This window comes from Puntigrus tetrazona, chromosome 19, assembly GCF_018831695.1.
Source record: "Puntigrus tetrazona isolate hp1 chromosome 19, ASM1883169v1, whole genome shotgun sequence".
NCBI classification, from domain to species: Eukaryota; Metazoa; Chordata; class Actinopteri; order Cypriniformes; family Cyprinidae; genus Puntigrus; species Puntigrus tetrazona.
The window spans coordinates 17946040-17969481 of record NC_056717.1 but is presented as its reverse complement, the minus strand read 5'-3'; the positions used below and the strand labels follow the sequence as shown (position 1 = coordinate 17969481).

The following is a 23442-nucleotide window of genomic DNA, read 5'->3' as shown; positions in this document are numbered from 1 at the left end:
CAATATGAAATAAAAAAAAGGTAAACACAAATGAATGCTAAAATCAATAAAATGCTATTTTAAGAATTTGAATTAAATAATAGATCAAAGTAAACAATAAATATATATATATATATATATATATATATATATATATATATATATATATATATATAGCGTTTACTTTGATCTATTATTTAATTCAAATTCTTAAAATAAGCTTCTGTTATTGACTGATGAATCCCAAATATCTGCTCATTAATTGACCCGCCTCATATATAAGTCTGCTATTTTTGTTATTAATCTAATACCAGGAACCGTTTGTGTGGGGAAACTGGACAGAGTTTACAATTTGAGATGGACACACGTATATAACACTAATCCGCTAAAGCACTATGAACTAAACAGCACATACACTGACTCTGGCCTGATACAGCTGCTTGAGTTGTTCGTACGACTGACGCAGCTGTACACCACTAACGTTAGATCACTCCCGTTCAGTTTTTGACTTTTGTTTTGTTTTGTTTCATTCTCGTATTCTTATTTTGTACATTTATTGTGTAAAATGTATATTATGTATATAAAGAGGATTATATATAAAAAGAGACGTTTGATAAAAAACAAAAAAAAACAAAACAGTTAATGTGAAGATTCCTATGTGAAAATAAATGATATTTTTGGAAAATGCGATTGCCGCCAGCCTTGCGTTTTTTACATTTCTACTGACGGCGTGTATGTATTTAGCGAACGCAAAACAATGCTGCACTGATATCCCTTCCTTTTGCTAGCTGTGTTTCTTACAGTATTGTATGTTTTGATCAGTTGTATAAGCTCATGTAGGTTAATGATCATTCCCAAGCCGAGCAAAAGCCCATATTGTCTTGTCTTTGTGTCAATAGGATGGAGTATTTTGTCTCTCGGGGTTTATGTTTCACCGGTGACAGGAAAAAGTGTACAATGGTCGGAGGTCAGAGGCATCAGTTTGACCATGTGTGTGTGTGTGTTTCAGGGGGATAACACACAGGTGTGACTCTTCCCTTTGTGCTCAGCCTAAACTTGGGCTTTTGCCAGACGGCTCAGTAAACAAATGCACAGTTATTGTCTTCCATTTAAGAAGATCTCATTCTTTTCATTTCGGTCTTTAAAAAAAGATGTTGACATGCTTCAAGCTCCAACTATATATATATATATATATATATATATATATATATATGTATGAATCATATTTCTATTTAAAGTTTTCATATGTTTTTCTTTATTAGGTATATCTAAATAGTATTTATTCATTTTTATTTCAGCTGTAGTTATTTAAGTACATTGTTAAGCTAAAATAAAATGAAAAAGTAAATGGTTTCTATGGTTTTAATTTCAGTTTCAGCCTTAATTTAGTTACCTATGGTAACTGTGTTTCTAACAAGTTACAGATTTCTTATATCTACGTGAAAAGATTCGTTTTTTTACTAACTATACATTTTGTCAGCTCGCCACCCTTTGCTGAACGAGAGATCCGCTAAAATTTGATTGTTAGAAAATGACGAATGGGCAAAAAGCTCACAAATGTCACAGAAAATGAAAAGATGAAAGGATGAAAAGATGAAATGGCTTATCTCAACACATCATGAAGTTAAAGCGCCTCTGTTTTGTGGAGGAACAGTCAAAAAAAAGGAAAAAAATAAACTTCCTTCAGGTTGTATTTTATACCCTCCTCATGCACAGTACATTCCCGCGCCACCTTTTCTTTCACACCTTCCTTTGTTTTATTTACCTATCATTGTCTCTGTCTTTTTCATGCTCTCGCTCTCCCTTCATTTCTTTCAGCCTCGGTTCTTCGCTTCCCTTCACTCTTTTTTTCTCTCTCTCTCTCTCCGTCTCTGTCTCCTACACACTATTGTTCCTCCCTTCCTCCTGCTCATCTCCAGAGGCCTTTTTCTTTTCTTTTCTTTTCTCTTCTTTTTTACGGCTGTGACCGTAAAAGCAGCTGTCACGCTGCAGACTGGTTTCGCAGCTCACACCCTGACCGTGTGTTTTCAGAGCTTTGACCCTCCGACTGTAAATCAGCCCCTCTCTTAACCGTCTGACCTCCTCTCAAGAGTTTAGGGAGTTTAAAGAGAAGAAGTGGCACTTCGCTAGAGGACTTTTGCTTTAAATAGTCGTTATTGCTAAAGAGAAACCGCAAAGAGTCGGTCAAACGAGCAATAAACGAACAACGGGAGGCGTATGAAAAATTACGTGTGGAGACAGAGTTCAGCGTGATGCGGAAAAAGCACATCTGTTTAGGCACAGATAACAGAAAAGTTGGCAAAAATAAGTATGTTTATTATCAGTAGGATTTTTTTTATTAAAGCATTCTAAATAATTAATATCTAGTCAGCACATTTTAATTATAACAGTATAATATGCAACTCATTTTTCATGTTTTTCAAGTGTATTAATGCAAATGCAGTTTTCACCTTACAAACTGAAAGGATCAGCCAAAATTGTTTTCTGTACTAATAGGCTGAATGTGATTCCACACGTTTTTTTCATTTTAAAATTGAACTGCTCTTGAATTGAATGAACTGCAGAGTCAGACAGCCTCAAAAAAAAAACAAGAGGGCGAGATCTCTCCCTCCTTCCTGCGTATTATTCATCTCGCATCTGGAAAAAATGCTGGCCCTCTCTTATCAGCTTTTAATATGTCCTGAAGATTGAGAATGTTACTTCTGCATTTTTCTGTTTTCAAGATAAAGCATTAAGTTGGTCCTGCACATCTGTTTCTGTGCTTATGATAAATATGTTAAGCTTTTGTCCTTGAGCTACAAATACGCATTGTGAGAGGGTCTGCATTCACACACACACACACACACACACACACACACACACACGACTTTGATCAAGAAATATGCTTAGCATGTTCTATCCTTGTGCGAGTCGGGGCAAATACTGTGGCTTTGTATCCCATTTCTGTTACTCATCTGATAAAACGCGCTGTAAAAGTCAAAGAGCATTCTTTAGTTAATAACGCGCTTCTTTTGTAATTATTTAGATGGCTATGCAAACGCGATATAAAGTAATCACATCATTTACCATGAAGTATATGTTGAAGTCAGTACAGGCTGTTCATGTGCGTGTTTTGTCTAATATCACGTTCGCTTCTTCTCGTATTCAGTCATCGGTGAAAGGAAGCAGGTTGGAGAACAGCAGCGACTTGTCTGGACGCAGCATGGGCATCGTGTGGAGAGAAATATGACACAAGTCTTCCTCAGACAGCATATGTCTCTTACTGTTATCCAACATGAAAGAGGGCTGGAGAAGCTCTGTACAGAAAAGAATGATGACGTTAATGCGGAGGCAGAAAAAAGAGCTCTTTAAAAAGGTATGCGTACCCATATATGATTTTTTAAACATATAAGTATACAACAAATCCATGTATAATAATAATTATTAAATAATAAAATAATAAAATAAGTTAATTAATATATATACATGCTGTCAAACGCGTGTATACGGTGTATATTAATTATGTATGTACAAATAAATATGCAGGTGTATATATAAATATGCATTAAATATGCATTTCTAAGAAAATGTGCTTATATATTAAATATAACATATAAGAATTAATTGAAATGAGCTTAAAACTCAGCAACAACAATTATTTTAGTTCCTCAGTGTTAAAGCAACTAAATGTGACTTAACCTTGAATTTAGATCAAGTCGAGATAGCTGGAAAAAAAAATTGTGAAATCAGCGTTTTTAACCACATTTGGCCTTAAAATCAGACAGCTCATTGAACAGGGTACACTTCCAACAAGACACGGTTCCTAAAACAAAGAAAATAATGTTATGATGGCCTCATGTTTAATTTACTTATTTTTTTATTCGCTGGGGATTGAGAGCAAGCAAATATATTAATATAGGCTATTGAAGAAAAAAAAAAAAAAAAAAAAGAGCGCTCCATTTTCACTGCTGAATGGGTTATCCTATTTCAAAGACACAAAGCCAAACCCGGAGACATACTGTACCGGTCCAACAATATCAGAAATATGAATACATAAACCCCCGTAACTATTATCAAGTCATTTGAACAACGTAGACTGTCCTGCCGCTGCTCAGGATGGAGTCGGGGTCCGCTTCATCTAGATTTTAGCTCTGCTTGATGGATTGCGCATAAATTCTTGTTCAGACAATGAAAATGTGATTGAATTTCGAGCTATGCCTGCCACAAATTTCAAAAGAAATCAACCTCAATACAACTTTTAAAAGCGTAGAGCGCTCGACTGAGTATGATACGGCCAATTTCTTTACAATTTCTGTCCAATTCGGACATCCGTTACAAGCGTTTATTACGCAATTTAAAAGATATATAATAATAAAGATTTAGATAAAGAGGTGAAAATAAGTCTCGCGGAGACACTCTCGGAGTATAATAAGCTACAGAGTCAAACACGTAACACAAACCATTTTATAGGATGTATTATCTTCCGCAAATTATCTTCTTAGATGGTCTCGGTTCTAATAAAGGCATATTTGGATATTGACTTCTGGGTAATGGGGAAAGAAAGCTGGATTCCTTAACGAACACACCTTGCTAGCACATGTTACTGAAACAGTGAGCTAATTAGCTTCAACAATAAGGTTTACATTCGCTGACGTATACCTTCAGAGGAGCTAAAGATTTCAGCCATTACTCTACACTTCCACTCATTTTCCAGCTTTTTTACATTCGTATTTATTTTAACAAGGCTCTAGAGAAAGTTTGGCAGCTGGCACTCCAGATAGGATTTCTTTTTGTTCATACATTGGCAGCACACCACTTAGACATTTTTTAGACATTTTAGGCCATTTAGACGTTCGGGGTGTACTTGAAGTTTTACTGAATGTCATTTCAAGCCGACACAGAATCAGAATTGATGCTATTTACATTATTGATACGCATTCCCCGTTTTATTGTGTATGTTTCATCAGTGCGTGTTATTCCAAAGGGAAGATAATGTTTGTCTTTGTAATCTTTGTAATCAAAATGTAATATGTCACAAATTTCCTTTTTGGCTGTGCACGCTATTGGAAAATGTTAACGGATAGCCAAACGGCTATTTGAACGTTGTTTTATTTTTAATATATTTATATTTAGCCATTGTCCTCTAAATTTAACAACCATAAAAGCCCAAATAAGTTAGGCAAATATAAATGTGCTAAAAATACTTTTTACTATATATTCTTTTTATAATATGTTTGACCCTTGACCACAAAACCAGTCCTAAAAGTTTTTTTTTTTTTTCAAAAGCTGAATAAATAATATTTGGAATCTAAGGTCCCAGTGACTTATGACCCTAGACCACAAAACATATATATAAACGTATATATATATATATATATATATATATATATATATATATATATATATATATATATATATATATATATATGACCATTTCTTTACTACTTTATGAATGCATAATTAATAATTATATCTACTACAATCCTTTTTTTGTCATCTTTTTATCAAATACTACAACATTTAAACTTTTCTCTTCTTAAGTGTCCAGATCCGTTTTTGAGCCACTGTTGGTTTGTGTTTGAACCACGTATTTAATCTAAACGAGGCACATACAGTTCATTCTCCTAACAATAACAGACCAGAAGAAGTATCGCATTGCACAACAGACAAATGTGAAGTACGGGGCATAAAGGTCTCTTGACGTACAACAGCAGCACGACCTGTCTTATATTTCGTAAAATGCGGCGTCTCTAACCCCTAAAGGCAGTGGAAACAGGTCAGCTGAGACAAATGTGTTTGTTTTTGAAGCCATGTTGCTTGCAGTGATAATCAGTCTTTGAAAAGCAACAATGAAAATAACTACCAATAATTCTGTGTGCTAGCATCTACTTGTTGAACTTTATACATTTTCTTAAAGAAACAGTGCGCACAAAACTTTACACATCTTTGAAATCTGTATTTTTATTCCTCAATGGAACACAAAAGAGAACGCATGTTTGTTTTTCGCTTCGCTTTAAACATGCCCTGGCTGACAATGCCTGCGTTTCAGAGAGATTTATTGATCAGAACCAGAAAATTACCGTGGAGCTGAAAAGCAAAGCCTGCAATTTTCTCTCTTTCTTCTCAATAATGGCTCGTCGAATCGGATCATTGAATTTTCCTTAATTCCTATTCAAAGAAAGTCCTATTCAAAACTCTAGAAATCATTTGCTCGGTTTCTCAGCTGTTTAAACTGCATCTCAAAGCATGAACGTGGCGTTGATCGTTCTGTGGTTTCGGGAGAAAATGCTGATGATGTTCTCTCACATGCTACCATGGGTTTGTGAAAAACAGGCTTTAACTAACAACAGCTTGTAACAGGCTGCAGGGGGTGACATCAGAGATTTGAACAAGAGCCAATCAGCAGTCAGGCGGAGCCTAGTCCTACAAGAAAACTGCAAACTTATGAAAAACCTACTTTTTTCTACTTTGTTCTGCCAACAGGTATAGGCCTGTTCACAGCGGCATTGAAGGGGCCTAAAAAAAAAGGTTACAAGAGCCCGCTTTAAGCGTGAAGAGAACGAATGAGCTCTTCTTGCCAAAAACACCAGATTAATTCGGCACTATATACAGCGCCCGTGTGCACTTAGTGGCTTTGGGATTAGTGTTTTAAGAGCCAACACATGGACATGGATCACATTTCAGAATTTATGTGCACAGAAGTTCATTTTTTGAGATCAGAATGTAAGGCAGAGTCCAGCAGAGCAAAAATTAAACGCAACCGAGAATGAATCGCTCCTGTGTGCATGCATGATTTTCATCATATGGAATGTCTGAGGAAAACGCAAAAAATGGTGAACAATGAAATGGTGAACACATACGATGGCTTTTAACACGTTTAACCCTGGGTTTTTATTGCTCTTAATTCTGGGAAAAGGAAGGCCTACGTGTCGCTCTTGTAATTTAGTTGCAGGGTAGCAGCACTTTTTACCTGAGGTTATTAAAGCTATATATATATATATATATATATATATATATATATATATAAGCTTAATGTTGTAGAGTCAAAAGTGCCTGGGCACACTACTGTTTTTTACTTCCAGTAAAATCAATGTAATATATTTTTGTTCAATACTATGCTTTTATTTTGTATTTTGATATATTTGAATGGTACTAATTAATATTTACGCAATAATTATTATACATTTTTCCCACTGAAAATAATACAAATGTTTTTTCTAATATTTTTTTATTACAGTATTTCATATTAAAATAGAGACAATGTCTATAGAATGCAATTCTGAAGTCAGATCAGTTTAGAGTAAAAAAAAAAAATAAATAATTCCATGGTCCTGCAACCCTTTCTACATAGCTCTTATAAAACCTCTAGTTGTTTTTAGACATTATTTTTAATTTGTGGATTTGGATATATATTTAGACAACCTCTGTGTAAAGGTTTTTTGTTGTTGTTTGGAATGCCAGTTTTTGCATTTATTTTACTACTGGTTTTATTACACAACATCAAAGTTCAAAGAAATGTCACAGAAAACAGGAATGCTTAATCAGAGACTACTTAATTTTAACTTCCTCTTATATGAGTCTACTGGCTCTGTGTTTCCGTATTGTTAGACGCACCAGTTCATTTGTGCGTGTACAGTGTGTTTTGTACTGATGTTTTAGAGTATGACCCCTTTCTTAGTGTTTGTGTTTTTACTGCATTGTGGCTGAATTATCGATTTCATTTCACGCATTTGCAGAAACATGCTTTGTTACAGCCACACCAGTTCAGACACACTAGGGTGTGTCTGTTTTGCACGCTTGATTTACTGCATCACCCCTTCATTTCTGTGCACGTTTTTTTTCTGCACGCATTTTTTTACATTTGTATTTTATGCACACACACACGTATTTGTGCATTTCCTATACTTTTCCCAATGGCGGTCATTTCAGACCACAAGCAACACAAGCGTGACTATTTTTAACAGCCATTTAGGTCTGAAATGACCAAACAACACGGGAACACGGCACACCGGGGAGGGAACATCAAATAGCAACAGAAAACACATTAATCGAAGTGAAGTGTACCTTTGTAGTCCTAAAACTCACATTCAGGAAAAACGTAATATGTTCAGAAAATAATAGCTACTAATGAGGACGCTAAAAATCATTATAGAGAAAGGTTGCGTGCTGCATTTGTCCAATCAGTGAAACTGCAAAAAGCCAAATAAGAGTATTAACCCAGGATATGCACAGTGGGACACGTCAGCTTATGAATAAACAGCACTGTTTTGTTTTTTTAGGAGCAGTGTGAAACTTGTGCGGCTTTAAAATTACCTAGGGTTAACTATTTCAAGCGTATTACCATTTAATATTCACATTAAACGGTTGTACTTGCAGCACAATCCAATTAGAAAAAGAAATGGTCAATAACCTTAATTTAAGGTGAAAAGAACAACAGCGTGGGAACCTAAACACGGTCCCATTATCTATATTTTACATCAAAATTAAATTCATTTGATTTACTGAAATGCTGCCCTTGCGCAGGCATAAATCTACACAGTGGGTTCATTTCTAAGTCTGACTCAGAATTCTGACTCGCTGAAAACAACTGGTGCAAAAAAAAAAACCGTATTCATTCCCTGGCCAATGCAAATACACACACTCTGGAGGGTGTACAGAAATAGCACTGCTCTCCATTGACAATGCATGCATGCGCCTGTAATGTTTAAAATAAGTCTGTCGTAATGCTGGAAATAGAGCACTCACAGGTGTGCAGGTGTTTACATTTCAAACTATTATTTACATCATGTTGAAAAAAAATGATTTGAGCAAAGTCGGACAGCTTTGAGCGTAGTACGAGACATCATAAACAGAAACAATGAAACTATGTTTGCATTTGTGTGTATGTATGTATGCATGTATATATATATAAAACAGAAGCTAAGATGGAATTCTCACATCTTCAGTCCCTTCTTCTTTAAATCCTCTTTGGCTTCTTTTATTTGTGCTTGCAATTCTTTAGCTGCGTCCTCACAGTCATTAAACATGGCCACACGATAGCCGACAGTTGCCAGTGAATAACAGCCAAACGCCACCAGCAGATATACAGGCATGGGCCATGCCAGCTCTCTGTACTGGGGAGGAAACTTCAAATCAAGGAGGTCAAAGGTAACGAGTCCCCATGCCACACCAATCAGCGACACACCAAGAAGCCACTCCAGAAGCTTGGTCATCGTGAGGAAGATTGTGGGACGGTGGAGGGCTAAATTATAAATGAAAAATCCACCTGTGAGGATAAATGTGTTTGTTAGACAGTTCTATTTTCACATGTTATGATTTATTACAGAGAGCACACAGTGTAAAATATAAACAGACATTCCACTTAAAATACAAACAGGAAATACATACATGAAATCTTGTATTTTAAAAAAAGCATATCAAGAAACATTATCAAGAAACCATTTCTTGAAATGAATTCGATTAAGAGTGATCGTCACAGTGTCTTCTGCTAGAGTTTGAAACAGACGAAAGATAAAAGAAATCATAAAGATTACAGAAAAATAATCGTATATACACCACTGTTGTTTAAAATTCACGTTGATCCTCACTCTTATTGAACAGCTAGTGTAGCACGAATGCTAACGATAACAGGTTGTTTACTGCGAAATCTGACAAACAACGCAAAACGGAGGGAAATGTTTGAGCTTAGTAAAAATGAACAGGTCCTATATATTAAATAACAGCGAAAATGCACTGGTAATATTGAAATGCACCCTCTTACCCGCTCTTCTAAGCCAGCTCACCACTTTCAGAATAGTAACGCAGGTCGATGACGTAGTTGCCGAAAAGCATTATGGAACATGCAGTGTATTTCAAATATTTACTACAAGACTAAATTCGAACGCTCCATTTTTTAGTCTGTTTCAGTGTTTTTAAATCTGTATGCTTGTCTCTTAATACTAAAAGAAAAGAAAGAGAATAAACAAGGTGTATTTGCTGTATTTTGTATGTATATATAATAAAGAATTTACCATTGTTTATATTTATTATTTATTTATATTCATTCTTGTTGTGTATTATTTAAAGGGTTCTTTTATAATGTCTTTGAATATAGCCTTTACACATTATTAGGTCTATTAAACAGTCGATTCAGTCGACAGATTTATTGCTGGCAGGAAACGAGACGCCTGCGCGGTATCGGTCCGAAGCTGTTTTCGTGTGTCTCTGTGTTGGCGCGGTTCAGTGTCTTGTGGATGCCGCGGGTGACATCCGCCCATTCAGCGAGCAGAACGAGCGCGAGTCCGTGACCCATCACACCTCCTCGCCAGCCAAAAAGGTATAAACATCGTTCGCAGACAGCACCGGGGCTCCCGAAAAACATCGCCCTCACAGCAAACGCGAGGTTATTCTTAGTGATGTTTACTCTCGTCAGAGTGTGTCTCTTCCGATACTCCGAGCGGTTGTGAAGTAGAAATGTGGCAAAACGGGGCATGTGTGAGGAATTTGCCGGCTTTCGGTCGTTTTGTTCAGCACTAGGCTTTCTTTTATCACTAAATATTAAAGAGCGGGATTGAGCGTTCAACTAAACAAAGCAGAAGAAAAATAGCAAAAAATGTCTATTCAAGATGTCTTATCAAGACATATATTTCTAGTTCTGAACAGCAATCTAATATAAGCCTACTCAACTTACTCCTCTATCTATCTATCTATCTATCTATCTATCTATCTATCTATCTATCTATCTATCTATCTATCTATCTATCTATCTATTGTTTTACCATTTTATAGTTCTATTTGTCATTCTATCATTCTGTTGTGCATATCTATCTAATGAAAGAACATTTCAAAGAACATATCTATCCATCTATCTATCTGTCATTCTATTGTTCCATCATTCTGCTGTTCTGTCCATCTATCTATCTATCTATCTATCTATCTGTCTATCTATCTATCTATCTATCTGTCATTCTTTCATTCTATTGTTCCATCATTCTGCTGTTCTGTCCATCTATCTATCTATCTATCTATCTATCTGTCATTCTTTCATTCTATTGTTCCATCATTCTGCTGTTCTGTCTATCTATCTATCTATCTATCTATCTATCTATCTATCTATCTATCTATCTATCCATTGTTTTATCATTTTATAGTTCTATTTATCTTTCATTCTATCTATCGTTCTGTTGTGCATATCTATCTAATGAAAGAACATTTCAAAGAACATATCTATTGTTTTATTGTTCTACATATCTACTATCATCTATCTATCTATCTATCTGTCTATCTGACTGTCTGCCGTTCTTTCATTCTATCATCCAGTTGTCCTATCTATATCTTTCTATCCATCTATCTATCCATATTAGCTTTTATCGCTCTGTCATTCTCTATCGTTCTATGTCTGCTGGGACAGTAATGACTGCGATTCTCTTCATAACGGTTGCGACTCTTCGCTGCCTGGGCGTTTGCGTAGGAGTACGTGTTCAGTGAGCAGAACGTACACCAAGCGCAGTGGGAAAAAAGCAAGTTGGCCGTTCTCAGTGTTCGAGACTGCCAGTCCCCGGCTCTCCAGCTCAGGAAACCTGTGATCCAGCAGAGAGCGGTTGGCAGACACAACAGAACAGGCTGCACTGAGACGGAGGGGGTGATGGAGAGAGAGCGAGGGCGTGAGGAGAACAACTTAAAGAATGAGATGAGAAGATGAAGGTCGGCCTCGGGGCAGGGACACGGCTCTCTTAAAAACATTCTGCAGTGGCATCAGGCTGTAAAACTTGTTTTGATTCCACTTGGGAACTTTGTTTTGAGAATGCGGTCGCTTTTTTGGTGAAATCACACGGAGAAAGTGGAGAAACGGTGACCACCGGCAGCTGAATGAGAGGAGGGGCTCTGGGTTTGGTGAGGAGCGCTACAGGTGCAGACTGGTCAGCCGTTGACCTTAATGGTGCATTAAATCCAGATGCTTAAATAGCTTACATGCTTAAACCCTGGTTCCCTGCCACCACCCAGCGAGAGGAGATCTGCTCTCTGAGTCCGAGTGTGTTTGGGTAGCTTTACTTAGCTACACTTTAGGTCCAAGATTATCCCCATACGTGCACTAAATTGGACAAAGGCTTATTTTGAGGGCATCCAAGGACATGCACCACTGGAAAAAAATATAGATCAAGAACATAGCAAATACATATTAGTGGATAATATACATGTGTATGCTCACAGAGGCTGCATTTGATTAAAAATACAGTGACATATAATGTTGTAAAATATTTAATTCTGTTCGTTAAAAAAAAAACATGCCCCTTTCAGACTTGCACTCTATTCATTTACTAACTGTTCGTTTTCTTTAAACAAAATGAACTAAAGCGTTTCTGTTCTTTTTGTATTATATTTGTCTTTTTATTTATTACACAGTTAACCAAAAAAAGGCTTCTAACACTAGCTTGCTCTATCCCTTTTCTATTCCATTTGTTTTCTTTTTCTATAATTGAAAAAACCTAGTCTTCTCCGAGACTTGCATAGCATTTGCATATCATTGCCCCTTTTTTGATTTTGATTGCTTCCATTTTCGTCCCTTTCCTCGCTTCGGATGAAATTATCTCCAGTACCAAATGTAAATGTAAAATAACTATTTTCTATTTGAATATATTGGATTATATTTCAATGATGAATTTTCAGCGTCATTACTCCAGTCTTCAGTTTCACGTGATCCTTCTGAAATTTTTCGAATGTCCTGATTTCTGAAAATGCACCTTCGTTCAGAGTTCAAGAAAGCACAGCGGACAGTCCGTGGCTCCAATGCGAGCCTCTAGGATGGGGCAGACAAAATACGATTTAAAGGGAACAATTGCAGATAAGTGTGTTTATGAGGGAGAGAGAAAAAGAGAGGGAGGGAGACAATAGCGCCTGGCTCAAAAAAACAGGAACCCTCTGTTTCCTGTCCCTGAGATCTCTGTCGCAGCCTGCTCTCTTTTTCACACACACACATACGAACAGAGCGAGAGACTGACCATCTGAGTTCATCCAGTGACATTATATTTTGTTGTCCAAATTGCATGAAGGAACTGCGTTATCTGTTAAAAGGCATCACATTAGAGGCGTGTTAGGGATTGAACACACCCAAACACTAAGAGTCAACGTGATTTATTTTTCTTTGCGGTAACGTGCCCTGATGAATCACTCACAAGAAGACTGGGAACATGCATTAAGAAAGTAACTAAGGCCGGTTTTGGTTTGCGCCGTATTATTGTGTGGCTAGTTGCAGAGAGGTGTGCTTTTGTCAGCAGTTATGCTTAATATTTCTACTCGGCGCATTATAAAATGAGTGAAAAAAAAAACGAAAGCTCAAGAAATCGGCCCAGCAACTACATAGAAACATACCGAAACGAACACCATCAATTTTCTTTCAAATGTGAAAATCAAAATTTGGCCACTGTTACGTTTTTAAATATTTTAACTGATTTAGCATATGTACACAGATGTGATCTTGATGGAATGCATCTACGCTCATTCAGACTCGACTGGCAGGATCTGCCGTCATTTTCCAGTATCTGTGTATGTTGGAGGAATGGTCCCATTATTCTTGTCTTCGGTCTGAAAAGCGTTCCTCGGTTAGGCCAAATCCTGACACGGACAGTCGAGATGTCTTAGCCGCGTGCTTTCAGTCTGAGCTTTGATCTGCTGTGCAGTGGGGTTTGTAGGCATTTTGTTGATGGTTTTTTATACAAGTCAAACGCTTCATTAATGAAGACAACCGAGCAAGGGACAGCTGGACTCATAAATATTCACAGTATGGGGGGGGGGGAGTATAAACAGCATAAATTCTAACCTGACGTTTAATGCCCAAATACATAGTCAGAAGGTGTATGTGAGTCTTAGCAAGGGATTTGTGCCCTTCCTGTCAAAGTCCACCTGTTTCTGCTTCTGCCGTGGAAAAAGACCAGAGACAAAAAGGATGGAAAGAAAGACATATGGAAACAGGAATGTGCTTTTCTCAATCCCCATGTCAGCAGTTCTACTTCTATTTTAGAACCCTACCATGCATCTGTTTCAGCACAATTATAGTATTTCTCCATCATAAGCAAAACATCTCATATAAAGTATTCATATTATTAAGTATTTTTCCTTATATATATATATATATATATATATATATATATATATATATATATATATATATATATATATATATATATAATCAAGGATTACATTTATCAAAAGTGGCAGTGAGGCCATTTATTTATTTATTTTTTTAAATAAATGCTTTTAACTCTACACTCCTACAAAATCCTATCAAAGATTTCATAAAAATATGAAACACTAACAGTTTAACACATTTAACAGTGACAATAATAATAAACATTTTCAAACCAAATCAGTTTATCAGAACGATTTCTGATCGATCATTTGACACTGAAGGCTGGAGTAATGATGCTGAAAATTCAGCTTTAAAATGTATTCAAAAAGGAAACATTTTCTGTAAAAAAATAATAACATTACTGGTTTTACAGTTTTTTAATCAAGTAAATGCACCCTGGATGAGCATTAGAGGCCTCTTTATAAAAATGAAAAAATAACAATATATAAAAATATATTTAAAAAGACTTAACTTATTTTTTAAAAAATGTTATATTTAAAAAATGAAAGTTCCAAAAAAATGTAGAAATGTAAATAAATTCAATAAAAACTTTCCATAATCAATCATAGGATCAAAAGATGTTTCCAGAAAATGTTTGACTTTTAAAAAACAGGAAATATTGCTTCCAGTTGTTAACAAACGCTTGATATACTCAATGACTGGCTCGCCATCAACATCTGTACAGAAATAATTCATCTGAGCAATATTTTTGTGTCCTGCTCTTTAAAAGCATCCCTTTATGAAGGTTTGATTTTACCTAGCTGAGTTCAGTTTCTGAGAGCACAACCGTTTTGAAGAAAAAAACGTTTCTTGTTCAGATAATTACTGCATTCGGGGCCTTTTATTGTTCTTATTGTTGGTTTTTGGTAAATCTGGGGTCGATCATTGTATTAGTAACAGTATAAAAGCATACTCCTGACATTTTGTATGAAGCATGCATGCCATTCGTGCAGTGCGTCTGTATATAACTCTCCGATGACATATTAAACTTGACAGTGCTTATAGCTGCAGTGTTCTAACCTCTGTTGGAAATTACATTGACATTGAAACTTTAAACCTGACTTGCATCCAGAAATACGTCAGCTGTAGGTTCGGTCTTGAGATACGGTTTAGCGGCCTGCTAAAAATCCATCACTTTGCACACTGTGTACTCTATTGTAAACTATTGTCACTGAATAAGTGCTACATGAGCTCAAGTCATTCTGCTGTAGTGTAAAACGGGTGTACTTGAACCAGTCAGAAAACAGTATGTAACTCTTTTGTATACTTAAAGCACCGAAGACCCCTAGAAACACTTTGAAGTCACGAATGTTTCAAATCTGCGTCATTCTGAGCCTATAAACACATTTATGAAAGCATATGTTTGCATATTTGATCTCTGCTGGAGTCCCAGAGTGTCACTTGAGCATGTAAAATGCCCCAGAGGGCTGTATTATATTGTTATTGAATATAACTCGATATGACAGCGTCTCTATTCAGAGCTCTTTTCTTCTGGTCATTTCACGCAGAACGAACAAAACTACAGCCTTCCTATATGACATACATCGGGCCGGGAAACGCTCGGGGCTTGAACAAATGCTTTTAAAAGGAACATCTCACTCTCAGATGCTACAGGCCAATCATCTGATCCCACTCCTTAGCGGCTCTGTGCGAGCTTCGTGCCAGCTCTCTGTTCCCTCTCATAACTCATGCCATGTCTGTGTGGTCCAGGGTTATGAAGACCTGCTTTTATAAAACAATAAACTAGACACTGTCTTATTTATTTTAGCAAGGACAATTCTGGCCCATCCCCTTGTTTTGATTGGCACGGGTTTTTTGCCATGCCAGAAAGTGACATTAAAATGGAAAAAGCGAGCTGGGAAAATATGCTCAACAGAAGTGAAATGGAATTGAAAAAATATATATATATATTTGACCATAAACTATACAGGAAAATAGTCTGAAATTTCATTTATTTCAATGAAATAAATGCATTATTTTACAGTTTCAATTATTTAATTTTATTTATACTTGACATATGTGTAGGTATATATAAATATTATGACTACTATAAATGCAATATATAAACATTTAATTGTAACAATGAATACAATTCTTTAATGTTATTATTAAATAGATTTTTATATATATTTGTATATGTATTGTATATGAAAATGTAAATATAATTATAACAATACAATGATTTATTATTATAATTTTTTTTTCTTATATATGAAATATTATAAATATTAAAATGTTATATTAAAATGTATCTAAAATATTTAGATACATTTTTAGCCAATGAGTAAATCTATTAATAATAAATTATATTTCCATAATATTTTTTTACAAATTTATATGTATATATATACACACATATATATATATATATATATATATATATATATATATATATATATATATATATATATATATATATATATATATATATATATATATATAATTAACACTCTTTTACATGACATTGCTTATTATTATTATTATTGCATTTCATTTTTATAATATTTTAAAACTTGTCCCTTAAATTAAGTCAAGCCATTTAAGTCTAGAACTCCTAGCAGGTAGTACATTTAGTATATTTTAAGGGCATATTTTGCAGCTAATAGTTGAACACATTAAGTCATATCCCTCATTAACTACATAGTACTCATAGTACAGTTGACTTGCTCCCGTAACCAAACCCAAAGTGACAGCATGCATAAACATACAGTGTACCAAAAACCCATTTAGCCTGGCCTGCCTGTCATGCCCTTTTAAATGCAGCTTTTGACATCATAGTTAATTGGCACACGCTGGGCGGACGGTTATTTCTAGCGTCAGTTTGCGCACGGGACTGCAACAGACATCGTTTTAATGAGCTAATGTAGGGCGGACCGTTGTGACCTCCATAGGAGTATACCAAAACAGGCACAAGAAAACAGGCACAAAGAACTCCATTTTAAACTCCGTCTTGAGCCAGACCCGCTCCCATGACGGGATCTGATTGGTTGACAGCTGCGTTCAGCGTTTGTTTGGTGCCGTGACCCAGCGTTGAACCGAAAAAGCCCTCTGATGAATTGATTCGAAACAAACAGTAAATAAGACAACCATTAATAATGGCGAAGTGATATAAAACGTTTAATAAACGGCGCCTCGTAAGAAGTACTGAGCTTGAGTTTGAACTAGTTGTTCCTCCCTTCAGGACAAAAGCGTCTGTGTGTTTGTACGGTATGAAGGATGGAAAAAGGTCAGCGCAGTTGAAGTAGACATTCTCTGTCATGGTAAAATGTGTTTATAGAAAAAAAATTATGATTGATGGTTTATTGTTCAAGCTGTCTCAAAAATATTCGAGCAGTAGTAAGTTTCCTGTCATTCCAAACTTTTTTCTGTGGTAAACAAAAGAGTTTTTATTATATATTGAAGTTTTGTTGGGTTTATTTCTTTAGCTGACCTGTAGATGTCTGACCCTAAAACTTTATTGACTTTCTACGCTTCTCTCCCTCCCGCCTTCTTGCGTCTGTCAACCTTTGACCTTTACGGAGTGTCAAGGAGGAGAAATGAAGCATGTGTTGACCGTGAAACAGATACCATCACTATTTTCTCTCTCTCTCTCTTATTTTCTCTCCTATATAAAGGTCAACTGTTCTGACCTCCCCAGCTTCATCTTATCCCCGCCTCCATCTGCTTTCTATCTCTCTCCTGATGTTTATCTGTCTCACTCTCTGTCACTTTGTCCTTCTCCCGTGGACCAGTGTGGCCTGGCCTCGCTATTTACTTGTTTATCTCTTTTTGTCACGTCTCTTTTTGTCTTTCCGTCCCTGATTCATTCTGTCTCTTAGTGACCGTTCGCTATAGTGATGTATGCACAGCTGTTCTCGAAGGCGCGCTAGAAAACATGTGTTTTCCTTACAAACCCCCTGTTGACTATGTCTCGCCTCGACTTTTCGCTTTGAATGGGATCTGGAATTTTTACAGCCACGGTGTGTTTGACAAGTGGTCAGAATAATGCTAAAATTCACGGTAAGGTAAGTCGAAAATGTCAGAAAAGTAGTAAATTATTATAAATGATTAAAAAAGTAATGAATAATTTTTTTATTCTCGGTTATTGTATAGCACATTAGCACATTATAGCACAAAGATAATTAAAAATGATTTCAGGAATGATAATGATTTTATAAAATATAAATGAATTATTTAGATAATATAATAATGCACTTAATGCATATATATATAAAATTGGACCATGTCCTATGGATTAACATACAAATAACATAGAGTTACAAATAGCAATGTTTGAGGTTACTTAGGACACGTGTGTGTGTGTGTGTGTGTGTGTGTGTGTGTGTGTGTGTGTGTGTGTGTGTGTGTGTGTGTGTGTGTGTGTGTGTGCGTGTTCACGACTGTGGACCACAAAGCAGTTTTTCGAGACTGAGATTTATACATATGACAGCTTAATAAATAGGCTTAGAATATGAGAATATTTGGCTGAGCTACAACTATTTGAAAAACTGGAATTTGAGGGAGCAAAAAAATCTAAACATAGAGAAAATAAACTATAAAGTTGTCCAATTGATGTTCTTAGCAATGCATATTACCAATTAAAGTTTGACATATTTATGGTAGGAAATTATTATTTTTATAATGCATTTTTGGCATAAAAGAAAAATCTATAATTTTGACCCATACTATATATTTTTGGCTATTGCTATATAAACGAATTTAAATAATAAATTACTTTTACTAACAGCCAAACTTTTGCTATTGCTATAAGCCAAGTGATTTAAGATTTTGTGGTCCATACATTTACATAAACATTGAAAACTTTTTTTAAACAAGCCCGCATATTTAAACTCATAAAAGCAGTTCTTGCATTCTTATGCAGTTTTAAACAGATGAACAGCATCGAACGATTCCTGTTATTTTACACCATGGGAACAGTGTTAGCCTGCTCGCAGTGAGTTATGGGCTCACGTTAGACGTCTATCTGAGGTTACACCTTTACTCCATCAGCATTAAAATCTGCCATGTTTAACACTCTATGAAATGACTGCCCAACTAAACACATAAAATACAGGTAAATGGCAAAAAAAAGGGATATACATTATTTTTAGACTGACGTATCTTCCTCTGCAGGTGTCTCTCAATGTGTTGTTGTGAATAGGTTAACGTTCGGTTCTTTAACTCTTGTATAACCTGTGTAACTCATGAAGGTTTATTAGGGAACCAAGCTAAAAATAAAACACATTCACAGCTGAAACATAACTTCAAGACTTGACGCTTCCAGATGTGATCCAAGACATTTGGAACAAAATGGAAATACTGAACAGATGCTGGTCATGTTCCACGGGGATGCATTATACTGTATATACTTGAGATGATGTAAAACTTGGGTTTTCAGAGTCTACCTTAGACGGCCAATCAAATGGGTGGTTAGCATGACTGAAAGCATGAATTATATATTCCCGTTTAAATCTGGTTTTGTTTGCAGAGGATGTTTGCTAGTGAATTTAATCAGCATTCCGGTGCTGGACGGCGCTTCTGAAGATCATAGCAATCAACCCTGATTCATTGTTTGTTATGACGTTCATCTAAAAACTGACATTTGCTAAAAATAAATAAATTTTGCTTCAGCATCCGAGCAGAGATTTAGCATCAAATCACTTTCTCACCAATGTATCCTCTGCAGTGAATGGGTGCCGTCAGAATGAGAGTCCAAATAAAAACATCACAAAAACCCACTTTAACTCCAGTCCATCAATTACTGTCGAAAGCTGCATGTTTGTAATAAACAAATCCATCTTTTTAGCTTCAGATCATTGCTTCTAATTAAAATATGAGTCCTCTGTCCATAATATCGCTTCATTCAGTGAATCAGGAGAAAAATATGCACAGTCGAGTCCAAAAAATGTAGCGTTTTTTTACTATATTAAGCGTTATTATGATGGATTTGTTTCTTACAAATACACAAGATGTTAATTGTTGAACTAGAGCGCTGTATTTGAGGGTTATTGTAAAGTTTTATTAGCTATTTAGACTCTCATTCTCACGGCACCCATTCACAACAGAGGATCCATTGGTGAGTGAGATGCTAAATTGTCCAAACTGTTCTGATTAACTATAAAACTCACCTACATCTGGATGACCAAAGGCAAAACCTTCATTATTAGGTGGTTTATAGCCTTTTTTCCACTTGAAAAGTGTTAAATGTGCTTATTCACGATTACACATTTTTAGACAAAGAAAAAGACTCTCGCACAGGCCAGGAGACTTCAAATCGATGATAAATGCATCATACGCGTAAAAGTGAAAACACCCTGCAGCGTGTTTCTAACATTCATGCTGTATCCAGACACGCATAACTCATTTTCAGATGTCTGAAATGACTTATTCAGAGGAGAGAACACCTGGAAAGCACGACACACCAGTACTGGACTTCATTCGTATTATATGATCCAGCATTGATGATAAACCGTGGGTCACTTACGATGCAGAACCAAACAGGTGCCGTTTGAAAATGAGTTTCATATGATGTGCTGTCTGGCTAATTCACCAGCAATTAGTCGCTCAGCTGTTGCTCTAATATTAGCGTACAATGAAATGGTTTTTGCGCAGGATGGAGCCGGGTGGATTATTTGCACGTACTCGGGCCAAACGCAAAATGTGGTGCAGGTTGCTATCGAGGTCAGCCACACTCAGTCTTGCTCAGACCGTGGAAAACCTGCCTAGGCAATGATCCTCAAAAGCTTGTATTTATCTGTGGGGATTTACTAATAGCGGGACAGATGGGACGGCCGTGAGGGGAGGGTGAAGAGTTGAAACAGTTAAACGTGGCCGATCCCTCCACTCCAGCGCTGCTGTCCGGCACACGAGAGGATCCATATGGAGACAGAAGAGTATTAGTGTAACGTTCATGTATACAGAGGGGGAAGGGAGTCGGGCGACAGCTTTACCTCTCAAATCTTCTTAACAAGTAATGAAACGGAATGATTTTGATCACCCTGCTTTGCGTTTCATGTGGGACGAGGATCTCGCCGAGGTTCACAGTAATGCACTTTGCTAATGCATTGCATCCAGTAGTTATTGTGCCAAAATGGCTTATGTTGGTTGCTAGCCGATTTAAAAGATGAAAACATCCAGATTTCCTGTTGAAAGGAACGACAGAAAGTTGTCGCACGTTTTACTAGAGCGACTGTTTTGAAATAGGTTTATTTTAGAAAGTCAGTTTCTATATTCAGAACAGACTCGGCTACAAAAACAATTAAACATTGAACATCAGCATTTTATTATATGTTATTATTTTAATGCTCATTTGCATACAAAATAAAAGTATAAATAATATATGTATATTATGTACATATAAATACACACAGTATATATTTTGGAAAATATTTCTGTTTATACATTTATATATTCAGGCTTTTATATTTTATATAATAAATAAACATATATATATATATATATATATATATATATATATATATATATATATATATATATAGTTTATACATTATGTAAGCAACTTGTATTACAGATGCGATTAATCATTTGACAGCACTAGTTTATATTTTTATATATAATAGAAATTCTATGAATACAAATATGTGCATGTTAATACATGTATTTTCAAAATATATACTGTATATGTCTTTATATATGCACAATACACGCACATATGTTACTACGAAAACAAAAACCTTCATTTTGCATGCAATTAATCGGGATCATTTTGAACAAGTTGTTTTTTCACAATACAAACACATTTGAATTTTGACTTCAACCTTGAAGTTATCGATATAAATTTTTCACTCTATATTTGCTTTCAGAAACAACTAGATGTATCCAGCAGTTTACATGCTTTCAACGTTTTTTTCCAAATGACTTTTTCTCAAGAAGCGAAACATTCGACAGCTCTTTGATACCGAGCATTTTTAGATACGTCTGCAAACTCCACGAAACTCAATCCTACAATTAGTCAATAGTCATTGCGGTGAATAAAATCAAAATATAAGCGTGCAGTGGTCTGTCGAGAGTCTTTACCCTACAATAACGGAGTATTACCACCGTCTAGCCCTCCTTCTAGTCTAGTCAGCTAGAGACGCAGATGGCAACAACCGGGGTAGACCTACAACAGCTGGTCTAGGTCTAAGCTCGTAACGTGATGGATCAACGGGCGCAGCTATACGACCAGCCACCGAGACTACGGACGAACGCTTTACGGATATTTTAGTCTGTGGGGCTTCGGGAAATGACTGGTCTTATTAAACGAAAATCACAGAAGGTTAAGCAGCTGCAAAGCTTCTGAGGTATTTAAAAATTTCCCCCCTGACTATTTCCCCCTGACTGTGCATAAGACTTCCTGGTACGGATTAGAGGCTGCAGCTACATGTGGTGTTGTGGCTACATACCTTCAGTCAGTCAAAACCCAATCTGCTGCTTAGTTTTCCTTCTCCCCGGGCCGAGAATCGCCAAAAGCCAAATGGATGATGGTGAGGGGGAGAAGAAAGAGAGGAAGAAAGAGATCGGGATGAAGATAAAGCGTGCAAAACTTTGTCGGAGATGAATGGTGGAAAGCGGTGGGAGCAGATCTGTCGTTTGGATGAAAGCGGAGATGAAAGACAGAGAAAATCAACCTATGACGCGCAATCTTTAAGAAATATCACCCTCGGCTCTTATTGGGCCATCACACTCCCTAAAGCAATGAAGGTGTGTGTGTGTGTGTGTGTGAGAAAGAGGGAGAAAGGCGACACAGTCTTGGATTTCCTTCATAAGAAACTTAAGCCATAAGAGAAATGTGTGCTTTTATAATGTAACTTTTCTGAAACGTTACATTCCACGAGAGGAAAACATTGGCTAACCCCTCCTTTGGCTCATCGGCTCTCAAAGGGTCTGTCTAAGCTGAAACATACCTAACCACTCCACTTTCTGGTTTCTAACCAACATGGCAGCAATTAAAGACATGTGTGGATTTTCATATAAGAAGTTTTCGAAAGGAGCATATATACAGCCATGCGTATCTGCGTAGTATCAAAACGTATTTGGTTTCTTTGAATTCTAACCGATATAAAGTTGAAGGGAAAATAGGGTGCGTATGTTGTACGCTGATTAGAAAGTCGTACTTTAGAAATGGTTTAAAGTATTAAAGAAATGTAGAAATTGTATTAAAAAAAAAAAAAAAGTATAAAAAATGTCTAATATAAATAGTGCAAGTAGTGCGTTGACACCGAAAATGTAAGACAAGTGCGCTTGAATCATGTGTAGAACGTTGTGGGGGGCTAAAGAATCTTATATGTTCATTTACTCACCCTCAAGTACCTCCAAATCTGTATGAATTTCTTTGTTCTGCCAAACACGAAGGAAGATATTATAAAGAAAGTTTGTAACCAGGCTGTTTTGGGTCACCG

General features: G+C 36.2%; 1 protein-coding gene across 5 annotated transcripts; it reads right to left on the bottom strand.

Moving 5' to 3' along the window:
* Positions 1–275: 275 nt before the first annotated feature.
* dpm3 (dolichyl-phosphate mannosyltransferase subunit 3, regulatory) lies at positions 276–9839 on the bottom strand. 5 transcript variants are annotated; one of them, XR_006247024.1, is made up of 5 exons: positions 9719–9754; positions 9346–9445; positions 8896–9223; positions 3046–3275; positions 276–2946 (listed from the first exon to the last, which is right to left on the bottom strand). XR_006247024.1 is itself a non-coding variant. In XM_043217535.1 (5 exons), exons 4-5 carry the CDS (start codon positions 9168–9170, stop codon positions 3245–3247), a joined length of 306 nt encoding a protein of 101 aa, XP_043073470.1. In that variant the 5' UTR covers positions 9171–9223; positions 9346–9357; positions 9530–9605; positions 9719–9736; the 3' UTR covers positions 276–3244. The 5 variants fall into 5 exon arrangements, 4 of the variants coding, with proteins under 4 accessions (XP_043073470.1, XP_043073467.1, XP_043073469.1 ...); XM_043217535.1 differs by adding an exon at positions 9530–9605 and having other exon boundaries at positions 276–3275; positions 9346–9357; positions 9719–9736; XM_043217532.1 differs by having other exon boundaries at positions 276–3275.
* Between the last annotated feature and the right edge of the window lie 13603 nt (positions 9840–23442).